The sequence below is a fragment of the Neofelis nebulosa genome, chromosome 7 (assembly GCF_028018385.1).
Source record: "Neofelis nebulosa isolate mNeoNeb1 chromosome 7, mNeoNeb1.pri, whole genome shotgun sequence".
Taxonomy (NCBI): Eukaryota; Metazoa; Chordata; class Mammalia; order Carnivora; family Felidae; genus Neofelis; species Neofelis nebulosa.
In genome coordinates, this window is record NC_080788.1 from 40,235,492 (window position 1) to 40,247,969 (window position 12,478).

The following is a 12,478-nucleotide window of genomic DNA, read 5'->3' on the forward strand; positions in this document are numbered from 1 at the left end:
ATATGGCCATTCTGGCTCTGACCCTCATAGTAACATCAGGGACTGAGGAAGGCAGGGTTTAGAGACTGGACAGGACAGCACAGAGGCCTTTCCGTTCCCTCTGCATCTCAGGGCTTTTCCTGTGGTTCTTTTAGAACAGGAGGAAGAGGGAATGGGATTTTTTGCCTGATGTAGAGGGTTTCTGGCTGAAGCTGGTTTATTTCTGGGCTACATCAGGAGTTGCTATTGACCCAACAGTTTCAGAGTGGAAAGTAGACAAGATTGGGCAGGGGTTGCAAAGTCAAATGCCTTTGGTGCCTGGGTGGATAAAATTAAGTTACATTAGTTCTATTCAAAGTCAGTGGAGAGTAATGAGGCCTGTGTCTGGACAGAGAATGATTGACCTATCAATAGGCATTCCAACGTAAAGCAATTTTAAAATATTAAAATGTAAATGAAATGGGCCAAATTTGACCTACAGGTACTACTTTACAACATCTGATAAAGGAAAAAGCCAGAACAGGAGCAAATCTCCTAAGGTCTCTCAAAGTCAGCTTTCTCATTTATAAAACCTGTGGGGGTGATGTAAGAGGTCCAGTGGGAACCTGTGGAACAGCACTTGGATCTGTCAGGCACTGAACTGTGTCACAGCCCAAAACCTTTTGTTTATATTGTTTTAATTGTTTATATAATACTGTGTATAAGAGGTCAAAAAATGACCACACAGCTGTCACTGTGGGAATAAGCAAAATAAGCCCCAAAACATCCCATAACACCCTGTAATACTTCATCTCCTTAAACCAGTGGCTGGGGCCCTACCTGAGGCAGGGAGTTTGCAGGTGGTGACACTTCAGGTTAGTAATGGTTCAGAGTCAGGGCTTGGGCCTTCTCAAGGACCCATCCGGGTCCTCTAGGCCTGAGGTCTAGAGGAGAAGTCAGACAGGCACTATCAGAGGGCTTCAGTGTGGCCATACAGGAACCCACACAGTACCAGTCTGATTAACAGCTCCCCACTGAGCAAATGAGAAACAGCCTATTAAGTAAAACTCACTGTCAATCTGGGGCGCCTGGGTGGCTCAGTCGGTTGGGCGTTTGATTTCAGCTCAGGTCATGATCTCACTCTTTGTGAGTTCAAGCCCCGCATCGGGCTCTGTACTGACAGTTCAGAGCCTGGAGCCTGCTTCAGATTCTGTGTCTCCCTCTCTCTGCCCCTTCCCCACTCACACTGTCTCTCTCTGTCTCAAAAATAAATAAATGTTAAAAAAAATTAAGAAAAAAAACTCACTGTCAATCTGATTTTACAAAGGAATACCAACTGGTGGTTGTTGGGTGGCTCAGTCGGTTAAGCTTCTGACTTCAGGTCAGGTCATGATCCCACAGTTCATGGGTTCAAGTCCTGCATCAGGCTCTGTGCTGACAGCCTGGAGCCTGCCTTGGATTCTGTGTCTCCCTCTCTCTGCCCCTCCCTTGCTTGTGCTCTTTCTCTCTCTCTCTCTCTCAAAAATAAATAAACTTAAAAAAAAAAAAAAACCCACAGAGGAATACCAAATGAAGCAATGGTGAGATTGTATTTTTCTTTTTTTTTTTTTTTAACGTTTATTTATTTTTGAGACAGAGAGAGACAGAGCATGAACGGGGGAGGGTCAGAGAGAGGGAGACACAGAATCTGAAACAGGCTCCAGGCTCTGAGCTGTCAGCACAGAACCCGACGCAGGGCTCGAACTCACAGACCGCGAGATCATGACCTGAGCCGAAGTCGGCCGCTTAACCGACTGAGCCACCCAAGCGCCCCTGTATTTTTCTTATCAGTTGACAAAGACTAAAAAATGTATTATCCAGTGCTGATGAAGTGTGTCTCAATCTGGTACAGTAGCACATGAGACCTTGTTAAACTACAAGTTAGATCATGTCCCTGTTCTACTCCAAACTTTTCAGTGCTTCTCCACTTCAGTCAGAGGAAAAGCCCCCACAATGGTCTACAAGGCAATGCTTGTAAGAGCAGAAATGGAAAGCTATCTAAATGCCAATGGAAAACTGATTACATAAATGGTGTCATATCTTCCCAGTAATCAATTATATAGCAGTTCAAAGGCAGAAATATGATGCCTAAGATATACTAATGAACGAGAAATAATAAAAACAAGACATAACACAGTATATATAACATTACCGCATTTAGTTTAAAAATATTATATTCCTGGGGCACCTGGCTGGCTCAGTCAGAGGAGCACGTGACTCTTGATCTTGGGGTCATGAGTTCGAGCCCCACGTTTGGTGGAGAGAATACTTAAATAAATAAACAAACTTTAACAATTTTAAAGTATTATATATTTAATACTATTATCTATATGTGCATGTATACATACATAAATACACGTTACACACAAGTATAGACAAAGTTGCAAAAAGTATGTATGAATGGCTGTACTTTTGTCATCAGTAGTTACAGAATGAACAAAACCAAACAAAAAATTCTCTGATATTTCATGCCTTAAAGCCAGTGGTTGGAACCACCCTTGAGGCAGGGAGATACATATGGTTACTTTCAGGAAGGGAAACACTTACTTCTCACTTTATATATTTTAAAACTGTTTGAATTTTTTCCCTTTATAAATGAATTACTTTTATAATAAAGAAGTTTTGTTGTGCTTTATCTGCTTTTTCACTGAAAGATGCTACCAAAGTGGGGTTTTTTTTTTTCATTTAAATCCAAGTTAGTTAACATATAGTGTAATGATGATTTCAGGAATAGAATTTAGTGATTCATCACTTACATATAACACCCAGTGCTCATCCCAACAAGGGCCCTCCTTAATGCCCAGTGCTCATTTAGCCCATCCCCTGACCCAATACCCCACCAGCAACCCTAAGTTTGTTCTCTGCAGTTAAGAGTCTCTTATGGTTTGTTTCCATCTCTGTTTTTAACTTATTATTCCTTCCCTTCCCCTACGTTCATGTTTTGTTTCTTAAATTCCACATATGAGTAAAATCATATCATATTTGTCTTTCTCTGACTGATTTATTTTGCTTAGCATAATACATTCTAGTTCCATTCATATTGTTGCAAATGGCAAGATTTCACTCTTTTTGATTGCTGAGTAATATTCCATTGTGGAATGTCGAGGCACATTTGGGCACTTTCCATACTTTGGCTATTGTCGATAGCACTGCTATAAACATTGGGGTGCATGTGTCCCCTTTGAATCAGCATTTTTGTATCCTTTGGATATAATACCTAGTAGTGCAATTGTTGGGTCATAGGGTAGTTCTATTTTTAATTTTTTGAGGAACCTCCATACTATTTTCCAGAGTGGTTGCACCAGTTTGCATTCCCACCATCAGTGCAAAAGGGTTCCTCTTTCTCTGCATCCTCGCCAACATCTGTTGTTGCCTGAGTTGTTAATGTTAGCCATTCTGACAGGTGTGAGGTGGTATCTCATTGTGGTTTTGATTTGTATTTCCCTGACGATGAGTGATATTGCGTATCTTTTTATAAGATGCTACCAAAGTTTTAAGAGGGTGAGGGTGAGCCCGGCAAGATAGATGCAGACCCAGATCATGAGGAGTCTTTAACAATTTAGAGTTTCGTAACACTTCTCAAAGGACAAGGTATCCCAAATAAAGAAGTTCAATTCTACTTTCTTAGACAAATGTAGTATCAAATTTTCTCTGCTTTCCCCTTTGATTTTTTTCCCCCAAATAATCTCCTCCTTCCTTCCTATCTTCTTTCCACAAATGCATACTCGGTGTCACATGCCAGACCCTTGGCAACCAAGGCTCACCCCTATTTGCAGAGCACAGATGAAGTTAATTGGAATTGGAATTGTATAAAATCCCTTCCTTGTTCAGTGAGTCTTTCTATAATTTCAGAATAGAGAGAAACTTTTCATTTTCTCAAATGTTGTGGAAGGAAGTATTGAGAGCAATTAAAAGAGAGAATGTTATGGTTTCTTCATCAAATACTTTGCAAGAGAAAAAAGACACGGAGGGAGGGAGAAACCTATAGATGATCAGAGACTTCAGGGATTGCAATGTCTGGATCATACTTGGATCCTGACTCAAGCAACCGAAGTGTAAAAAAAGTAAAATTTATTTTTTTAATGTTTATTATTTTATCTTTGAGAGGGAGTGTCAGAGCATGAGAGGGGGAGGGGAAGAGAGAGAAGATCCCAAGAAGACCCCATGCTCAGCACTGAGCCTGACTTGGGGCTGGATACCACGACACTGGGATCATGACCCGAGCCAAAATCCAGAGTTGGATGCTCAACCGACTGAGCCACACCCTGTGCCCCCAAATTTATGATATTTATGAGGCACCTGGATATTTGAAAACTGACTGGGCATTTGACGATATTAGGGACTTATTGTTCATTATTTTAAATTTTATAAGGATATTGTAATTATCGTGGTTTTAAGTCCCTCACTGTCAAGAGAATGCAAAGGCAAGCCACAGACTGGCAGAAAATATTTGCAAAACACATATCTGACAAGTGTTATCAAAAATACACAAACAACAACACTTAAAATTCAAAGAAAAGAAACAATCTGATTTTAAAATGTGCAAAAAACCTGAACAGACCTTCACCAAAGAAGATATACAGATGGAGAGTAAGCACATGAAAATATGTTCGACCTCATATATCATTAGTGAATTACAAATTAAAACAATGAGATAGCACTACACGCCTATTAGAATGGCCAAAATCAAGAACACTGACACCACCAAATGCTGCTGAGAACGTGGAGCCGCAGAAACTCTCATTCATTGCTGCTAGGAACGCAAAACAGCACAGCCACTTCAACACAGCTTGGTGGTTTTTCACAAAACTAAACATACTCTTACCATACGACCCAGCAATCTCTTTCCTTGGTATTTATTCAAATGAATTGAAAACGTATGTCCACGCAAAACCTGCACAATGATGTTTATAGCAGCCTTATTCATAATTGCCCAAACTTGGAAGCAACCAAGTATTGCTAAGCAAAAACAGCCAATGTGAAAAGGCTACATACTGCCGGATTGCAACTCTACAACACCCAGGGAAAGGCAGAACTATGGAGACATTAAAAAGATTAGTGGTCACTGGGAATCAGGCTAGAGGGAGGGATAAAAAGGCAGAACACAGGATTTTTAGAGCAGTGAAAATATTCTGAATGGTGCTACAATGGTGGATATCTGAACCTCCCTCTGAGCCCGAGTATCTAGCACCTATGAGTCGTTCTGTCACTAACCTTTACTTTGCCACTCTGACTTTTAAAGCCTCTGTTGACAGCAGTCCACTCTTTTATGGCAAAAAAATTAAAAAAATAAATTAAAAATGAAAGGATGATAGATTATGCAAAGGAAGTTGTTTATTGATTCTCTTTAATGTGTGTGTGGAAACATGCAAATGAGGATCTCTGGAGTGGGACAAAGAAATTCATTAGCCAGCTACAGCTTGAAAGACATCTCCTGTAAGAACTTCTAACTCTTTGTGTTGATGTTCTATTTTTTTATAATCACTGAACAATTTTCCAGTTTTTAATGGGATTCTGCTAAGAATTTAAAAATAAAAACAAAAGCACTCAACAGTTGCCTTAAGTGACGCAGCCCCCTTGGTAGGTCTATCTTCTACCATTCAATTTTAGTAAATTGCCCTTTTGCTTCCCTAGTCTCCTGAAAGCCTATATTCAGAACTAGATTACCAAAATCTGATCAACCATCAGCAAACTAATAAACGTAAGCTTTAGGACTGAGGAAGGTAACGAATCAGTCCATGGAGCTGAGCTGGAACTACCAGGAGAACAGCGACCCTATGGCTGAGCCATCACCACTTTAAGTGTAACTAGACGACTCCCTTGCCCCTATATTCTGGGCCACATCCCTCCCACTAGGGAAAAAGTTAGAAATTGTGACTAAGTAGGGGTGCCGGGGTGGTTCAGTTGGCTAAGCATCTGACTTCGGCTCAGGTCATGATCTCACCGTTCAGAGTTTGAGCCCCACATTGGGCTCTGTGCTGACAGATGGGAGCCGGGAGCCTGGAGCCTGTTTCAGATTCTGTGTTTCCCTCTCTCTCTCTCTCTGCCCCTCCCCTCCCTCTCTCTCGCTCAAAAATAAATAAACATTTAAAAAAATAAAAAAAGAAATGGTGACTAAGTAATCAGAAAACAGCCTTACTTACTCATTATGCTCAAGCATTGTAAGGTTTTGAGACAGTGAGGCTGGCCAAGTTGGGGAAAGAAGTTCTGAAGCAAAAAGGACAGTCTGTAGGTGCTTGGGCCTTGGTGCTGGCAGGGACAGTCCCAGGGACTGACTCCTCTTCTGCCACCTTGGAAAGAAGAAGAAGAAAGAACTATAAGCAAATGTGATGAGGGACCATAAGGCAGGCTGAGGGCAAAGTACAAGCTAGCATACCCTCCCCCTACAGGTGACATATGTGTGGTATTCCTCAGGCACTCCTGGCTGCCCAAGGACAAAGGAAAGGACAGAAAACAAATGGTTAAACTGATAGGGTCTCCATCAGTATACAAATATCTTAGTAAATTACAAGAAAAAGGCAATCTTATCAATAACCTAATCTCCAGTAAACTATAGACTCAGTTTCCTGGAGCCCCAACATCACCCCTCCATAGTGATATGGGGAACAAAGTCAAAGAGGAAATGGCAGGTAAAATTAAATTTCCTTATAACCTGCAGGCATTGACATATACTTGAGGCAGGCAGAGTAGAACTCCAGGAACTCCCTACTGTCTTAATACTTTGCTAGAGGGAAAGACAATTTTAGCTTGACAAGAGATAGGCCTCCAGTAATCTGTGAGTCCTCTTGGGGCACCTGGGTGGCTCAGCTGGTTAAATGTTAAGCATCCGACTTTGGCTCAGGGCATGATCTCACAGTCTGTGAGTTCGAGCCCCATGTTGGGCTCTGTGCTGACAGCTCGGAGCCTGAAGCCTGATTTGGATTCTGTGTCTCCCTCTCTCTCTGCCCCTCCCCCACTCATGCTCTGTCTCTCCATCTCTCAAAAATAAATAAACATTAAAATAATTTTTTAAAAAAGAAACTTCCTCTTGACCTCACCTGTCCCAGCCCCATAGTGTATAACGAGTCACTCTTCACAACCACGGTGCAGTTCTTTCTGCCCACAACCCTGTCCCCATGCTTTAATAAAATCACCTTTTTTGCACCAAAGATGTCTTCAAGAATTCTTTCTTGGCCGTCAGCTCAGAACCCCCATCTCCCCAAACCCCATCAACTGGACCCTGTACTCTCCCACAGAACAAGCTGTGAAAAGTCAGACAGACTGGGTGGTTCACTTCAAAGCATCCTCCCTCCTGGACTCAACCTCCACCCCTCCCACCCCTGCCCCAATTCACCCCATCCCACCGACTAAAAGAAAGAGTCAGAGGCCTTTTTCTGTTCTCACTTGTAACCTGTGTGGTACAACATGATATTTTGAACCACATCTACCCACGGCCTGATGGCATCCATTCAGGCCTATTTCTAGCTGGCATTTCCTGGCTCCCTACGTGGCTAGACCTGGCCCATAGGTTGCTGTGGGACACCAGGCGGCCAGAGGTGAGGCAGGCGAGGGCTCATGGTGCCTCACGGGTAAGTTTAAGTGCAATGCACCTGGCATTGTAGGGAGAGCCCACTGAACCTTCCCCCCGCCCCCTCGCCCCCTCCCCCCCACCCCGTTCCCTTAAAGAAGGAGTCGGGGTGGGGGGATAAGGTGAGTCTCGCGCTGAGGAGACCAAGAGAGAAAGTCTTGACTTGTAAACTGGCTCAGGTCAGCTAAAAAAAAAAAAAAAAATGTGCTTAGCCGTTAGGAATTGCAGTTAAAAAAGAGTTTGGAGAGGATTCTGTCGACTGGTTCGTAGGATATTGACTGAGGGGGCTGAAGAGTGCGGGCGACGAGGAACAAGTGCCAGCGAGGGAGAGGCTGGTGCACCAACGGGCCTAGGTGCGTGAGGCGAGAGGAGTGTGAAGAGCTCAGAGTTACCAGAAAGGGGAGGAGGTGGGCAGGAGGCCAGGAGGCCAGGGGTAAAAAGTGAAGCACCCGAGAAAGGACGGGGAGGGAAGGACAGATGAAGGCGCGCCCCCTAGCGGCCCGACTGCGCCAGAGCCCTGCCCCTCGTGCCTTAAAGCCCCGCCCCAGCTCCGTGAGCCGTCTGGCGCAGGCTTCCCTGCTGTCGCGCGGCACTATAGTTCCGGCCGTGGTGCACGGGCGGAAAGTTTACGCGGACGGACTGCGTCGGCGATGGGCGCGGGGTGAGTGGAGGTGGCTGCGGTCTCGGGCCGTCCTTCGTTGCTTGTTGGAGCTGCAGGAGAAGGGGTCAGGGGTGAGGAATCACGCGGAACCAGCGCCCGGCCTTTCCGCCGCCCCGCGCGGTCTCTGCGGCACCAGTTCCGGGCCCTGCTTCGCGGCGTCTGCTCCCGGGCTCCCCTCGCTCCGCGGCTCGGGGTCGTCGGCCGCGCGTAAACACCACGATTTCGGCCCTTCCCTGGGCCCTGTTCGTCCCCTCTACCCATGAGAGACTTCCCGATCAAAAATTTTGTTTTGGGCTGGTTTTAAGGTAAAAATACACCCCTCCAGCTGCGATTCAGATGCAGGCGTGCTGTATTTCCAGGCTGAAGGTTTCGAGATGAAGTTGTATCTGAGAACCTCAGGGCAAGGGAAGTCAGGCTGACTCAGAAACCTGAGGGTAGGTGAGGACCGGAACGTGAATGGGCGGGCGCCTAGAAATCCGAGTGGAATCAAAACTGCTGAGAACCAATTCTTTACGAATGAGCCAATTGTCACCTGCTGGGAAGAACTGCAAATGTGTACTTCTGTGACTTGGCCCTAAGGCCAAATCAGGTGGCTAGGGTCTATTCTCAGCAGTAGACTGACCTTGAGAAAGGAGACCTACAGTTGTCTTTAGCCATGTATGTAAACAGTACTTATGGGGAAAGGCGGGGGTGGGGCGGGGAGGTGAGCATTAGCCCAAGTGAGAAATGCTTCGCGTTCTCACAAAATTGCTGGACTGTGGTGGGCAGGATTTTTTTTTTTTTTTTTTTTTTTTAAATCGGGGCTAGACCGCTTGAGTGAATCATCCTTCAAGAATATGCAGTTCCCTCTTTTACTTCTGTGCTTACAACCTCGGTACTAAAATGGTTTCCCATGACATTGCCACTATTAAGAAGGTGGATGGACACACATGCATCAGTAAGGTGAAAGAGCCAGCACTCGAGGTGTTCGCAGAGAAGGCAGGACTGCCAGCCGTGGTCGCCCAGTGCGGTGTTACAACCGATTTCGTGGGCGAGAGATGCTTTCGTGTACCTGATCTAAATCTTTGTAGCCTGTTTCTCAGTTTCCTCTAAGAGTTGAGGAAGTACTTCCCATAATCCCCAACTTTCAGTAACAGGTAGGCCTCCACGCAGGAATAGGTCTACTCATGAGATTCTACTTGTGGGAAGAGGCTTAGGTGTCCCTAGTATCTCTGATTGAATGAGGAGAGAAGGAAATGTGTTCCTAGTGTCCAGAGTTAAAATTTATCATGTGTTTCGCCAAAGAATTAATGTTACATCTGATGATGAGGGGTAGTCATTATGAAACATTTGTCTAGCTCACACTACGTGCCAGTTACTGTGATAGGTTCCGAGGAGACCATTGGTGGGCAGTGCCCTTTTATTGAATTTATGGCCTAATGTAGTGTAGTTGAACCGATATTGTACAGGACCTCACCTTTTGAACAACACAGCTAAGACCCAGAAAGGAAATAAAAAAGACTGAGGAGGTGAAATATTACCAAGTTGACACACATAAGCCCATACATTTGACACGAGAAGAAACCCACAGACTCACTTTGGACGCAGTTTTAACCAGCTTGATTACCTGACTTTCCAGCCCATAGTAGCCAAGAAGCAGCAAATTAGAAAGAGGAGGATGATTACAGGGGATTACTGAGGAAAGTAGAATGCAAACTTATAGGCTAAAAATTAATTATAAAAAGACACCAAAACAAAACACAACAGCCTGGATACCTTGAATATAAGACATTGTTTCTCTTCTTTTTTTTTTTTTTCTTAAGGCATTGTTTCTGTGTATGTTCTATATAAGCCCTGGTTTTTGGGGCCCTTAATGATAATTATGTAGAAAAAGGTAAAATGGGAAACAGGGTTAGCAAATTAAACTGAATTCTTTGCGCTGGTACTTTTCAACATCTTTAATAAGGCCTGAACTCATTTATCTTGGAGCATTTCTCCAGAACAGTGTTCCGCAGCATGTACTTGGGGGAATGTTGGTGTAAAGAAACCTATCAGAGTACTAGGGTGTTGGGCAGTATTGGTGTTTAGACGGGTGATGCCAAGTCATCATAAGAGATAAATTATGTTCAGCACACAGTGTTTAATGAGACAGACAAGAAAGATACACATTTTAATTTTGTCTGTCAAAATGGTGAAACATTTTGGAATTTTTTTTAAGTTTACTTATTTATTTATGTATTTATTTATTTTGAGAGAAAGAGAAAGCATGAGTCAGTGAGGGGCAGAGAGAGAGAGAGAGAGGGAGGGAGAGAATCCCAAGCAGGCTCTGCACTGTCAGCACGGAGCCCACTCGGGGCTCAAACGCCTGAACCACAGATCATGTCCTGAGCTGAAGTTGGACGCTTAACTGACTGAGCCACCCAGGTGCCCCAACATTTTAGACTCTTGAGGAGTCTGGAAAAGTAATTTATATCTCTCATTTAATCTTTGTTGATGTTAGATACATGAGGCATTACTATATTTGAAATGTATCTCAGGCCACTATGTGGTAAAAAGGCTTTTCCTACTTGAGTCCCTGACTCCCATTTATAACATTGCTTCCCTGAACCAGTATGTTCTAAGTTCCCAGCAGCCTATGTAGAAATGGAATTTTAGAATATCACACATTAGCAGTTGGATATGTTAATGAAACAAGCAGCCTGGCTACTGTTAAGTGTGTTTAAAGAAAGTTCTAAAAAAGAAACTAATGAGTTTTTAATGAGTATTATCCATCCAGTGTGTTCCCTAATTGTATATGCAGTATAATTTTTATGAAGTTGTAATCAGTATATACATAGAATGCTATGACCTGCTTTTCTCAGTTACTGGTATTTTGTGTAAATATTTTTCATATTTACATACGTGTCTTTTATTTATAGCTATATGAGATTTGATTATGTCAATAAAATGTAGTTTGCTTAGTAACAGCAGCAGCAAGCTGTGTCCCTATGAACAGGTCTGTGTATCTATGAACTATGTTCTTTATTTTTGAGAATAGAAATGTTTTCTCCATTTATTCTGCATTTTGACTTTTATACACAATTTCATGAGATAATGCCAGCTGTCATTCACATTCTTTAATTTTGTGCTTTTCCTTCAATTAAAGTACTGTTGCCTGATTTATGTGCAGTGCATACTACTGAGTGTGTTGCTTTTGTAATAGTTAATGATTTCCAGCTTTGTCTGATTTGGATTATGACTCTTCTAACCCTTTCATTTTTATATTTTGCATTCATTTTAATAAAAAAAGGGCACCAAGCAACACGATAATTAAATAAACACATATACAAATACTGCTGTATTCATTAAGATAGTAATAATGCCTGGGGCCCCTGGGTGGCTCAGTCAGTTGACCATCTGACTTTGGCTCAGGTCATGATCTCATGGTTTGTGAGTTTGGGCCATGTATCTGTCTCTGTGCTGACAGTGTGGAGCCTGCCTGTGATTTTCTCTCTCCCCCTCTCTCAGGCCTTCCCCCCACCATGTGTGCCTCTCTCTCTCTAAAAATAAATAAATAAATTGAAAACAAGAAAAATACTTATGTGGTCCTTGATTTATGGCCATTTAGTGGGTGATTCTAGGAGTCTTCCTCACAGGGAACTAAGCTGCTTGCTTCCCTCCCATTGAACTCTCCACAGATTTGCCTTCACCTCAACTTAAGTGTGGTTTGCCTTCACCCATTTCTGCAGAGTTTGGTTAAAATTATGGTGGGGTAAAAACAAAGAACAAAAAACCTTTTTCTCTCTGTGACATGTAAGACCTAATCATGTTTATTTTCTACAGCATTTTTCTGTTCATAGCTGTGTGTTTGCACTCTGACTGGGAACACTGGGACCATTTTCATCATGCCAACAGTGGTGGTAATGGACGTATCCCTTTCCATGACCCGACCTGTGTCTATTGAGGGGTCTGAAGAATATCAACGCAAGCACCTAGCCGCCCATGGTTTGACGATGCTGTTTGAGCACATGGCCACAAATTATAAGCTTGAGTTTACAGCCCTGGTGGTTTTTTCATCACTCTGGGAGCTGATGGTTCCCTTCACAAGAGATTACAACACACTTCAGGTACAAAAAGGAATAAGTGTTTGCAATACAAGGCTCAAATTTTTAGGGAGGAAAACAGTGTTACCATATTGCACTGAATATTTAGAATTTGGGATTATTTAATGTTAAGTCTATAGATAAAATATCTATAAAACAAAGATTCATAAACTGTAAGCCTTATGCCTTTGG

General features: G+C 43.0%; 2 protein-coding genes across 3 annotated transcripts in view; one reads left to right on the forward strand and one right to left on the reverse strand.

The window, feature by feature from the left end:
• The window catches only part of SLC24A1 (solute carrier family 24 member 1), a 40,522-nt gene extending 33,297 nt beyond the window's left edge, over positions 1 to 7,225 (reverse strand). The window contains exons 1-2 of the mRNA XM_058737336.1: positions 7,131 to 7,225; positions 6,141 to 6,287 (exon numbers count right to left, since the gene is read on the reverse strand). The gene's annotated coding sequence lies outside the window, so the exon portion shown is untranslated. The remainder of the gene's footprint in view (positions 1 to 6,140; positions 6,288 to 7,130) is intronic.
• Positions 7,226 to 8,115: 890 nt separating this feature from the next.
• The window catches only part of INTS14 (integrator complex subunit 14), a 30,715-nt gene continuing 26,352 nt past the window's right edge, over positions 8,116 to 12,478 (forward strand). Inside the window, exons 1-2 of one of the 2 annotated variants that reach the window (XM_058737340.1) lie at positions 8,116 to 8,225; positions 12,027 to 12,310. In XM_058737340.1, coding sequence (XP_058593323.1) covers positions 12,089 to 12,310 — 222 coding nt within the window. In that variant the 5' untranslated portion in view covers positions 8,116 to 8,225; positions 12,027 to 12,088. Of the gene's footprint in view, positions 8,531 to 12,026; positions 12,311 to 12,478 lie in introns of both variants that reach the window. The other variant, XM_058737339.1, reaches the window with a different exon arrangement.